Source organism: Leptonychotes weddellii, chromosome 5 (assembly GCF_054177405.1).
Source record: "Leptonychotes weddellii isolate Sample4059 chromosome 5, ASM5417740v2, whole genome shotgun sequence".
NCBI lineage: Eukaryota > Metazoa > Chordata > Mammalia > Carnivora > Phocidae > Leptonychotes > Leptonychotes weddellii.
Window position 1 is genome coordinate 27,446,804 of NC_138373.1, and position 11,482 is coordinate 27,458,285.

The 11,482-nt window shown below is 50.1% G+C and overlaps 1 protein-coding gene and 1 long non-coding RNA gene across 2 annotated transcripts; both read right to left on the reverse strand.

The window, feature by feature from the left end:
- Window positions 1-397: 397 nt before the first annotated feature.
- Window positions 398-2,642, reverse strand: LOC145721588 (uncharacterized). The gene is made up of 2 exons (XR_014145354.1): window positions 1,621-2,642; window positions 398-650 (listed from the first exon to the last, which is right to left on the reverse strand). It is a non-coding gene; the product is annotated as an uncharacterized LOC145721588 (long non-coding RNA).
- A 4,521-nt stretch (window positions 2,643-7,163) lies between these two features.
- On the reverse strand, window positions 7,164-11,039 carry RMI2 (RecQ mediated genome instability 2). Its single transcript, XM_081820021.1, has 2 exons — window positions 10,698-11,039; window positions 7,164-8,371 (listed from the first exon to the last, which is right to left on the reverse strand). Exons 1-2 carry the CDS (start codon window positions 11,005-11,007, stop codon window positions 8,223-8,225), a joined length of 459 nt encoding a protein of 152 aa, XP_081676147.1. The 5' UTR covers window positions 11,008-11,039; the 3' UTR covers window positions 7,164-8,222.
- Between the last annotated feature and the right edge of the window lie 443 nt (window positions 11,040-11,482).

An 11,482-nucleotide genomic window follows, 5' to 3' on the forward strand; every position in this document is an offset into this window, starting at 1 on the left:
GGAATGGGAGGAATCCTTTATTTGTTTGCTAAATTTGGCAACCCTACCAGAGGCCTAGATGCACATCAAGTGCTCGATAGCTCGATGAGGCTAGGGGCTGCTATATTGGACTGCATGGCTCTATTCTAGGTCAAGGAAAAGCAAAGGGGCTACCCAAACAGGTCATTCACAGACCACCAGTACTACTGTTCACTGAGTATTTTTCCTTCAAATGGACTCACTTTTTAAAAAGGAGACCTGAGGGGCACCTGGGTGGCTCAGTCAGTGAAGTGTCTGCCTTCGGCTCAGGTCATGATGCCAGGGTCCTGGGATCGAGCCCCACATCGGGCTCCCTGCTCAGCGGGGAGTCTGCATGTCCCTCTCCCTCTGCCCCTCCCCCTCCCTCTTGCTCTCTTTCTCTTAAATCAAATCTTAAAAAAAAAAGCCTTGATATCACTACCTTACGACACCCTAGCTGCAGCCCAGCACCGAGGATGATCCAGGACGCCCAGGAGCAGCGGGTAGGTGGTCTAGCCCGGTTCCTCCGTGGGGGCTTTTCCCATCCTCTGTTCCTCCTCCTCAGGGAAGCTGGAGGGATGAGTGGCTTGGTCCTGGTCCCAAGAGTTCCTGAGTTCTTCATTTGCCCTTCCTTCGGACTCCAGGCGCCCCATCTGAGAAGGCAAAAGGCTCAGCGGTCAACCAGCCCTCGGGCAGCTCGGACTCCCCCCCAGGTGCTCCTGGCCAGAAGGCCATAGATCTGTGGCTGCTACACCTGGTTGGTTATAAGACTCACCCGGGGAGCTTTCTAAATGCTTACATCTTCCTGAGCCCTGCCCACACGAATTCTAATTAAAGATGTGGGAAGAGAGGAGGTTGAAAGCAGCCCAGGTGGGGCTGAGAATCAGCCACGTGCCCTAGTCCTGAGGCTTCCGGGCGTCCGCAGGGGTTCGGAGGTACTCTGGCGAAGTCTCCGCTCCCAAAGGCAACACGGCTGTGCCCTGGAAGACCCCAGGGCGGGGCGGAGCCCCAGCTGACTTTCCAAAACAGGCCCTGCCTATTCGATGGAAACTGATAGGTCTGCTTTCCCTCCGTGCCCAGAGAGTTAGGTGCCAACAGACCCTTCTGAGAAGCTCTCTTCCTTTCCCTATTTGCCCAGGGGGAAGGGAAGTCCAATGGTTAGGTATTTCCACGTTCTGGGGCCTCATTGCTTCTTCTTCTTAATCCTTCTTGCCTGGATCTCTGGTCCCTTGGATCAGGGACAGAACCAGACAGCATCCCCTCTGGGTTGTCACCCACTGCATTTTGGGGGATGAGCTCGGTTTCTTGGGCTCCACAGGTCACCAATGGAGAGGAGTGGTGCTCAGGATGGGTTACACCCAAGGCCTGCCCACAGCACGCTCAGGTGATTTCAATGATGAGATTTAGGGAAGATGCAGGGCCTCTGGACCAAGCGAATGCACCTTTGCCTTTGGGACAGACATGTACTTTTTGGGGACAGAGGGCAGACTGGGTAGGTAAAATACTTTTTGGGGACAGAGGGCAGACTGGGTAGGTAGAATACTTTTGGGGGACAGAGGGCAGACTGGGTAGGTAGAATGCCTCCCCCAAAGATGTCCGTATCCTAATCCCTGCGAATGTTACCTTTGCAGACTTCGCAGATGTGATTAGATTAATGGCCTTGAGATGGGGGAGGTTATCCTGGTGAGCCCGATTTGATCACAGAAGTTTCTGGAGCTGTAAACCAGAGACAGGAGGCAGAGTGGGAGGTCAGAGATTTGAAGCGTGTGTAGACACCATGCTCCACAGGGAACCACCACGTGTCTTTTGTTCACTGTGTGTGTCCCCAGAGCCTGGAACCCAGCAGGTGCTTAGTAAGTGCTTTGTGATAGAAAGACCAATGAGGTGACCATCTTTTGAGCACCTGCTAAGACAGCCACGTAAGCAAGCGACTTCACCTCTCTGACCCCAAGTCACCCCTTCTGTACCGATGACAGAAATAAGGTTCAGAGAAGTGAAGCCCACTCACCCAAGGGCACCCAGTTAACAGGCAGTAGGGCAGGGGTTCAAAAGCAGGACCACTGGAACCCATCCAACACTGTCCCCCTCCCCCACCCCCAAGATGGCTTGGCCACGATGGGCAAAACTCCCAGGGTGGACAGCTGTGAAGCTTCAGTTTGTTCCTCTGCGTCCTGCGTCTTTCCATTCCTGTCCCTGGCGGTCATCCCGTTTCTGACGGCGCAGGGCAGCAGTGTCTGCGGCCCGCCGACAGGGGGAGCTAGCACCTAAGTGGAAAGACCAGGAGCTTCCCGAGTGGGTCCGAGGACTTAATCAGAGAAGAGCCAGCTCAGAATGAAGGCCATGGCCACCTCCCCGACAACGTGGGACATCAGCTGGCCTGACACCTCTCTCTGCCACAGGCTGCTGGCTAGATGCTCTTGGGCAAAGAACTGCATCCCTTTACCGGGAAGGGGGGGGGGGCCGGGGGGTTGGGAAATGAAGGTCCCAGAGACATTGACACAATAAAATGAAGTAACATAGGGGAAATCTAGCACAGTCCCTGGCATGTAATTCCTGGTTGAATTTGCATTTTTTTTTTTAAATCAAGAGATGTTTACTGATTCCCGTAGGACTGTAATTTCAGATTCTGCCCAAAGTGCATTAATTTGCCCTTTGGGGGGGGTGGTGCTCCGCTGTCTCTTTTCTTTTCCTCCAGCCTTTTTTTTAAATATTATGTTAGTCACCACACAGTAAGCACTCCTCCAGCCTTTTTTAAATCAAGTTGTCCCTGTTTGTACTTCAGAACGCTCTGCTCTCTCCAACATTCTAGCAAGCACCCTCAGGCCGGTTATACATTACCCAGGGTGCTCAATTCAAAGGGTGCTTTTCATTAGGCATGGCCTGTAAGAGCTCCTCTTGTTTGAAAACTGTTGTGTGCCAAGTGTAAACTCAAGAGCATTGTTCCCTGTGGATTCCCTCTGTCTTCCGACCTAAAATGCAGCCATTCACCCAACCTTTGCTGACAGCCCACGTAGGTTTTGCAAGGCCCTGCTTGGAGCAGAGATAGATAAGTAAGACCTGATCAGATCACGGGAAAGCCTCCTCCGATGGGTACAGAGATACTAACAGATGATTTCAGAACAATGTATGTGCCTATCTACAGAGATCCCCACTGAGAAGGGGCATCTACTCAGGTTCCCACGAACCTACTAAGGTAGGATCCTGTGAGGGAAGAACTAGCTCCACGGCTCCCAGGGACTGACGTCCAAGTCCAAAGTTAGCGGGGAAAGGGCAAGACCAGGACTGGAGCCCCAGTGTGCTCAGGCACTCTCTCCCTTATCCTAAGCAGGCAGGGGCTCCCTGGAGACATCCTCTTGCACTCTCCAAATGCCTGCTACAATGTAGGTCATTGTGGCTGAAACTGTTTTTTTTCTCCTTATCCTTGCAAACAGGCAGCTGTTCCGTGGTGAGTCTGGACTGTGGCCTGGGCTTTAGCAACACCAGCCCTAGCCCATTTGGTGGCCTGACAACTCTCAGGACCACACAGTCATGCCTGAGACCCTGGGGACCTGAATGTCACCCCACAATGTGTCCATCCGAGCTTGTTCCCTCCTCCGGCATTAAATCATACCGGAATGGGCCAGGACAAAGAACCCTTGACCATTTCACGGGGTCACTGCTTCCCTTTCCTGCTTCACCTGATGCATCAGAATTTTTCGGTAAAACTTCAGCTTTACAAGAAGACGCAGCAGGGGCACCTGGGTGGCTCAGATGGTTAAGCGTCTGCCTTCGGCTCAGGTCATGATCCCAGGGTCCTGGGATCGAGTCCCGCATCGGGCTTTCTGCTCCTTGGGAGCGTGCTTCTCCCTCTGCCTCTCTCTCTCTGTCTCTCATGAATAAATAAATAAAATCTTAAAAAAAAAAAGACGCAGCAGGAATGACAAGGGAACTCTGATCCAAAACCAGCTAAATGAAGGGTGTGTGTGTGTGTGTGTATGTGTGTGTGTGTGTGTGTGTGTTTTCTTCTTCTAATGTAAAGCAGTTCCAAGAAAAGTGAAGTCACGGCCTAGGGTGCTTATTTTCAGTTCTTAGAAAAGAGACCATTTCAAAAGGGAAGCTGGGTGGCGGGAGCACACACAGCCTGCCCTCATCTGCTGGGGAAGTGGAGGGGGGTGGGGAGGCTTGCTGATAAACCAACTGTGATTTGGCTCCAGAAAACTAAAACCCCCAACTGAGATGCGTTTTCGTTTAGTGATGTCAAGGAGGAAATGCTATGAATCGGTGAGAGCTATTAATATTCGGGGGAACCACAATGGCTGGGGCCAACATGCTGAGGTGACACACTTCCAGCACGGAGCCCCTGGGAGCCACAGGCAGGGCGCGGGGACTGTCGGAAAAACCCTGGGCACCCTCTGGTCCCCACCTCCCACACTCCTGACAGAGGTCACTGCCCAGGCCACCCTATCAGCTCAATCAGCATTTCCCAACCAGGCACTATTTACCAAAGTTAGGTGAGAACAAACGGCACAGGAGACAGGGGAAGGTTCTCGGCAGCCTGGGGTCCGTTTTCTAGCAGGAAAGCGGGTTTCGGGGAAGGGGGGAAGGCTCAAGAGAGCAGACTTCTGGGTAGGTCCCAGATCGAAGACTCCTATTGGGAGCCCCGTAACAATGGTGAAATCATGTTTTCGGCTGAGGATCCTGTAACAGAGATCCCATGGACTATGTCAGAATTAAATGTCCGTGTAATCAAAGCAACTGGGCCACGGTCCCGGCCAAGAGGAGCCCTAAGGAGACACGACAACTAAATAGAACAGGGTATCCTGGACGGGAGTCTGGAACAGAAAAAGGATGTTAGAAAAAAAAAAATGAAGGAAGTCTGAATAAAGTACAGACTTTAGTTAATAATAACATCTCCGTGGCGGTTCATTAATCCTAACAAATATGCCATGCTAATGTAAGATGTTAATCATAAAGGAGACTGGTTGCAGTATATGGGAACTCTATGTACTGTCTCTGCAGGTTTTCTGTAGATCTAAAATTATTCTTAAAAAAAAAATTTTTTTTTAAAGGCAGTCGGTGGCTGTAAGAACTCACTCCTCCTCCCAGAAACAATCACTCGGTGCCTGCCGTGTGCCAAGCGCATGTACAAGTGATTTCTGTGCATCTTCATTTATTCCTCACATCGGTGCCAGGAGCTGGGGGAAATCTGCATTTTTATGAGATGAGCAAAATAAAGCACAGAGACGTTAGTTAACTTGCTCACAGTCACACAGCAAGTTTAATGATGCATGAACGGCTCATGTTCAGGTCCACCTGCTGCAAAGTTCCTGATAAAGCTCGGCAACAGTGCCTGAAAAATCCCCAAACTTTGAACAGAACCTGGCTTGAAACCAAGCTTCAAGCAGTCCACAACCCCAGGTCAGTAATAAAAACACTGTGTGCTTTCCAATTTGCCTTGCCTTTAGAAGTTTAAAAACATAAAATAAAATAGAACTACCATCAGAAAAAAAAATTGCAAATGCAAAACACCAAAACACTGACACCACCAGATGCTGGTGACGACATAGGGTAACGAGGACTCTCATATGCGGCTGATAGGAGAACAAAGCGGTGCAGCCATTCCAGAAGACAGTGCTAAAGACTGAGCATGTGTCCCCTCCGCCACATTCCTACATTGAAACCTAACCCCCGATGTGATGGTATTTGGAGGTGGGGCCTTTGGGGGGTGATGAGGTCATGAGGGTGGAGCCCCCGTGGGTGGGATCAGTGCCCATAAAAGAGGCCCCAGAGAGCTCCTCACCCCTTCCACTATGTGAGGACAGCCATCTATGAACAGGAAGAGGCACCCTGAATCTGCTGGCATCTTGGACTTCCCAAAGCTTCCAGAACTGAAAAAATTTTAAATGTCGGTGGCTTTAACCCCAACCCCACCCCCACAGTCTATGGCGTCTTATAAGAGCTGCCTGAATGGACTGAGACAGTCTGGCAGTTTCTCCCAAAAGCTAACACAGGCTTATGTATGACCACCATTGGTGCTCCCAGGCATTTAGCCCATAGAAATGAAAACCTGTGTCCACATAAAACCTGCACATGAATGTTTCTAACAGCTCTATTAATAACTGGCAAAAATTGGAATCAAACAAATGTCTTTCAATAGATAACTAGGGTACATCTATAGAATAGAGTATTATTCAGCTATAAGAAGAAATGAGCAATCAAGTTACCAAAACATACAGAGGAACCTTAGATGCATATTGCTAAGTGAAAAGAGGCCAGTCTAAAAAGACTATATACCATATGATTCCAGCTATCAGACATTCTGGAAAAGGCAAACTATGGAGACAATAGAAAGATAAGCGGTTGCCAGGGGTTGAAGGAGAAGGAGGGGTCAACAGGTGGAACACAGAGGATTTTCAGGATGGTGATACAATTCTGTACAACACTATCATGGTAGATACATGAATTATGTCTTTGAGAAACTTGTAGAACTATGGATCACAAAGCAAGAACCCTAATGAAACTGGGACTTTAGCTAGTGATGTTTTATCAATGTGGCTCCTCAATTATAACAAACGTACCACACCAATGCAAGGTATTAACAATAGAAGAACCTGAGGGATGGGGTATATGGGAACTCTGGACTTTCTGCTTTTTTCTTTTTTAAAGACTTTATTTATTTATTTGACAGAGAGACAGCGAGAGAGGGAACACAAGCAGGCGGAGAGGGAGAGGGAGAAGCAGGCTTCCTGCCGAGCAGGGAGCCCGATGCGGGACTCGATCCTGGGACTCCAGGATCATGATCTGAGCCGAAGGCAGACACTTAACGGCTGAGCCACCCAGGCGCCCCTCTGCTTTTTTCTATAAACCTGAAGCTACTCTAAAAAATAGTCTATTTTTTTAAAAGTAGGCTCCTCGCCCAACGTGGGGCTCGAACTCATGATCCCGACATTAAGAGTCCCATGCTCTACTGACTGAGCCAGTCAGGTATCCCCCAAATAGTCTATTTTTTAAAAAGGGGGAACCTGGGTGGCTCAGTCGGTTAAGCGTCTGCCTTCGGCTCAGATCATGATCCCAGGGTCCTGGGATCGAGTCCCGAGTAGGGAGCCCGCTTCTCCTTCTACCTCTGCCCCTCCCCCTGCTCATTCTCTCTCTCTCAAATAAATAAATAAATAAATCTTAAAAAGATACAGCATATAAAATAATTTATTAGTGGTAGAAGATCAATAATCCAACAAAACTCTACAGGAATGTAGGAATATAATATTTACAATCTTGGGAAAAATAAGGTATGGGTAAGAGAGCAGTGAATATAATTACAACAAAAAGTCATTCCACCCAGAAAATGTCAGAACTCTAAGATGCTTATGCTGCACCCCTTATACAGTGCTGTATGTCAATTATATTTCAATAACACTGGGAGGAAAAAAAGAAAACAAAAAAACCCTCTACACCAGGACGTTGCTCCCTTGCAGCATCTCACCAGAAGTTACGAGGCAGACGTTTAGTTAATCCCTAAAAGTCATTCTCAGTCTTGATTTTAGTTTCAACAAGAAATTTTCTAAGTGTTTCAACAACTTCAAGTGAGGAAGAATGGCAGGTGTTAACCCTCGGTATCTCCAGGAAATGTACCTTAACTGCTCAGAGGCCCCAAGAGCAGAGAGAGCTGTCTTTGAGAGGCTGCTGGTGCGCACAGCAGGAAAACAGTTTTGACTTGCAAACTAGACATGGAAGTCGTTGATGGGAGAAGAGGCGGGCCATGATGTCATTCCCATTTCACGTGGTCTGCTTCCCGGCCCACAACCACAGTTTAATCACCAGGGGCAATGAGCGAGATTCAACCTTGACATCATAAAAACAGGGTCCCAGCGGCAACGGAAAAAGTACCATCACTTATAAAACCTGGAAAATGCAACATGAGATTTCTGCATGCTTTAAAGAGCAATTAACACACATAAACCAAAAGGAAGGGAAAAAAAAAAACAACGGAGCACACATCTGCTTTTCATCTGCAAACAGTCATCAAAGCAAGGGGCATCGAGGGCTGAGTTAAGTGAAGTGTCCCAGTGCTTAGAAATCCTACCTCTGGACTCCTTGGTCAACCAAAGCAAAACTCTTGGAGAAACTTATGAGAAATGTACATGGAATGCTATCTGTGAAATCTACATGGTATAAGAACCTAAATTGTTTCATGATTTTGGTTATTTTTTTAGGATTTCGGTTGTTATTAGCAAGGGTTCCAATGTCATCTAAGGAATATTCCTGTGTAAATCTTCCACTTCTAGCTCCCACATGCTTTCGTGGATGGGGTTATCGGAGAGGTCTGTCATCTTCACAGCCTGAAGGTACGGCTCGGGGCTACACGTCTGCACCACTCCCATTACCATCACGTACTTTCCTACAAGAAGAGAAGCCCTTGGTGATGTTCACATTGATACAAAAACGAAATAGATACCCCATCCTTCAGAGCTTAACTTTATCAGAGAAGCAAATTAGAGACAAAAAAAAAATGCAGAGAGTAGATATCAGCATTTAACTTGGGCTTCTGGTTTAAAAATCATAAAACAAAATTGCAGCAAGCTACCATCATGCACAAAACAATCACGCCTAAGGAATGGAAGAGACTCACATCCGAGTTAGGAGTTATAATTAGACTGTTCTAAGGCAGGGGCAAAACCCCTAAGCTTTTCTCTTATCTGTGTTTCTTGCCCAATGCTTCAGAGTATGTGGCTGATCTCTGTGCACAGGACCAGTCCTCTTTCTGCAAAGATATCCCCTGATGGCCCCAAAGCAAATCCAACTTTCCCTTGATGCCCAGAGGAGCTGGGCACGCCACAGCACCCTGCCATGCCACCCCGTTTTTCCAACTGCCCAGCACCAATCCCTGCCACCAGCTGGGCACATGCTAGCAAATCAACAACAGAGCGGGCTGCCATTGGGATGATCTCATGACATATTAACCACGACTCTCTTCCCATTCCCTTGGGGAAGTGGCTCTCCTTGAAAGCAAAACTTGGCCAGTCTTAACCACACAAAACTCAACTGTGTAAAAAACCCCAAACACAGCAGGAAGGGCAGGCACTCTGCCAGCTCCCACTGCATGCCCCTTCGAGGCTGCTTTAATCACACTGCTTCTAACAGCAGGGCTGAGTTTGCTTGCAGGCCCCCCGGGCTCTGGCTGAAGGAAGCCTGGCAAGCTGACACCTGCCTCTCTGGATTGCTACCCCTTGCACGATGCACCATGTAATTAGGTTCCTCTGAACCCACCTCCAGATTTTACTTGATCAAGTAACATGGGGCTCCTCAGTGACAGGAGCTAGTTCTCAAACTACACTTTGCCAATACCTCCCAAAAGACTCTCAAATGCTGGTAGAGACAGAACCCCCAGAAAAAGAATGACTGAGGACCCAAGGAAGGACCACCAAGCCCAAGGAAATCCCAGCCAGGGGAGGGTAACAGGAAATCTACATGAAGGCACACACAACTAAGGGGATGGGCTAGCTCACTGGCATGAGCTCGCTCCTCTGGCAATTAGACAGCCTGGTTAATAGGGTTCATTCTACCCACACCCTCTCTGCCCCCAGCAGTGTCTCCCCACTCTCTCCCCACTCCTCCACCACACCCCCTCCTTTCCACCAGGCCTTCATCCGCTGGCCTGGACCAGACCAACCGCTTCCAGTCGGTCCGCCTCCAGCTGCTTCCTCTTCACAACCATCCCCACCCTGCTGGTGCCGTGATTTTTCCCAAATGTAGCTCCGGCCTCCAGGTACTTGAATTTCTTAGGCTGTTCATATGTCATGAAATCGTCCTCTCATTTTTTGACCCATTTGAAAATGTAAAAAAAAAAAAAATGGCTCGTGGCCATTTGAAGAGGCAGCAGCCTGTGGTTTGCTGATCCTGTGCTTCAATAATGCAACAGCGGAGAGGACAGAGAGAGGAGGCTGAAGGATGGGGCAGGGGGTGGGGAACAGGAGCACAGGAATGACAGTCATGAAGTCTTGAACCCTCAGTGTGAGCCTGGCACTGTGTTGAGGCCATTTTTCTTTTAACTGAATCTGCACAACAGGCACCTTTTTGACCCAGGCAGGACAGATTCAGAAAGGTTAAGAAAAGTGCTCCAGTGGTTCAGCTGGAAAAGAACAGAGCCAGGAATTCAACATAATGCTGAAGATACAGAGGTCATAAAGACAGTCCTGGTCCTCCAGTGGGCTAGCCCAGTGTTTCTCAAAGTGTGGCCCCACAGCCAGGCCATCCGCATCAGCAACACCAGGGAGCTGGTTAGAATGCCAATTCTCAGCCTCACCCAGACCTACAGAAACTCTGAGGGTGGCGGCCAGATCTCTGCGACGTAACAAGCCCTCGGGGTAAGTCTGAGCACCCCGCTGATTTAAGAGGCAAACATTTGAGAACTACAGCCTAAGGCAGTTCCAAGAAGGAGAGGTACTGGAGAGCTTTCTATTCCTAGAAGTCAGGGAGGGCTTCCAGGAGGAAGGCACACTCGAGTCTAAACGTTAGGGATGAACAGAGGCTTCCTGGTAACAGCGTTTTTCAAAACTTGATGGGGGAGAGGAAAAAATCATCCGTGGGAAAGGGACTTGGGCCTGGCCGCGGGCGGGGAACAGAAAGAAAGGGTACCGTGGCGGGGGACCGGCCAGGGACCCGCCAGCCCCGCCCTCCGACCGCCCACAACCAGGGTCAGCTCCGCGTCCGAGTCCGGCCGTTACCTGGGACTAGGCAGGGCCGCCCGCGCGGCACCCGCTCCAGGCCGCGCACTGAGAAGGCCCCGCTCGGGTCCCGCAGCCGCGCCTCGTCGCCGCCCGCCGCCACCACCGTGCCCTGCATCCACACGGTCACCAGCTCCAGGGGCCGGCGGCCCGCCGCCGCCCGCGACAGCCGCCACGCACCCGGGCCGCCCTCCGCGTCGCGCCGCAGCTGCTCCGCCAGGACCTTGAACGGCGGCGACCGCGGTAGCCGCACGGCCGCTGGGCCGCCGCCGGGAGCCGAGTCCCCAGCCCCTGCAGCCGCGGCCGCCATGCTGCCCCGCTTCCGCTTTCCCGCCAACTTTGATAGGCAGCGGGGCCCGGACCGTGGCTACCAATCAGAGGCGCTCTGGTGAAACGGAGCAATGGTCGGCGTCAGGAGGCGGGGCTTCCCGGTCCAGCGGCCTCCTCCAGCCTTCGGGAGTGCGCATGCGTACGTCAAGTAAATAAACGTTCCCAACCCATGAATGAATGGGTGAAGCGAATTACAAGAGAATACATAAATGAAGGAGGGAGGGAAAGAACTTGTTTCAACGCATCTCAAAATTTGATGTGCATGCAAGTCACCTGGAGAATGTGAGTATTCATCTTTACATCGCCTTGCATAGTAGGATTACTCTGAGGTTAATCAATACTAGTCAATACTGGAAGGAATAGTAGCTTGATGAGCCCATGTATTTTGGGAGTGATGAAGAATCGAGTCAAGGGAGAAGGCTGGGATGAGGACAGGGACAGCTGGTAAAACTGCC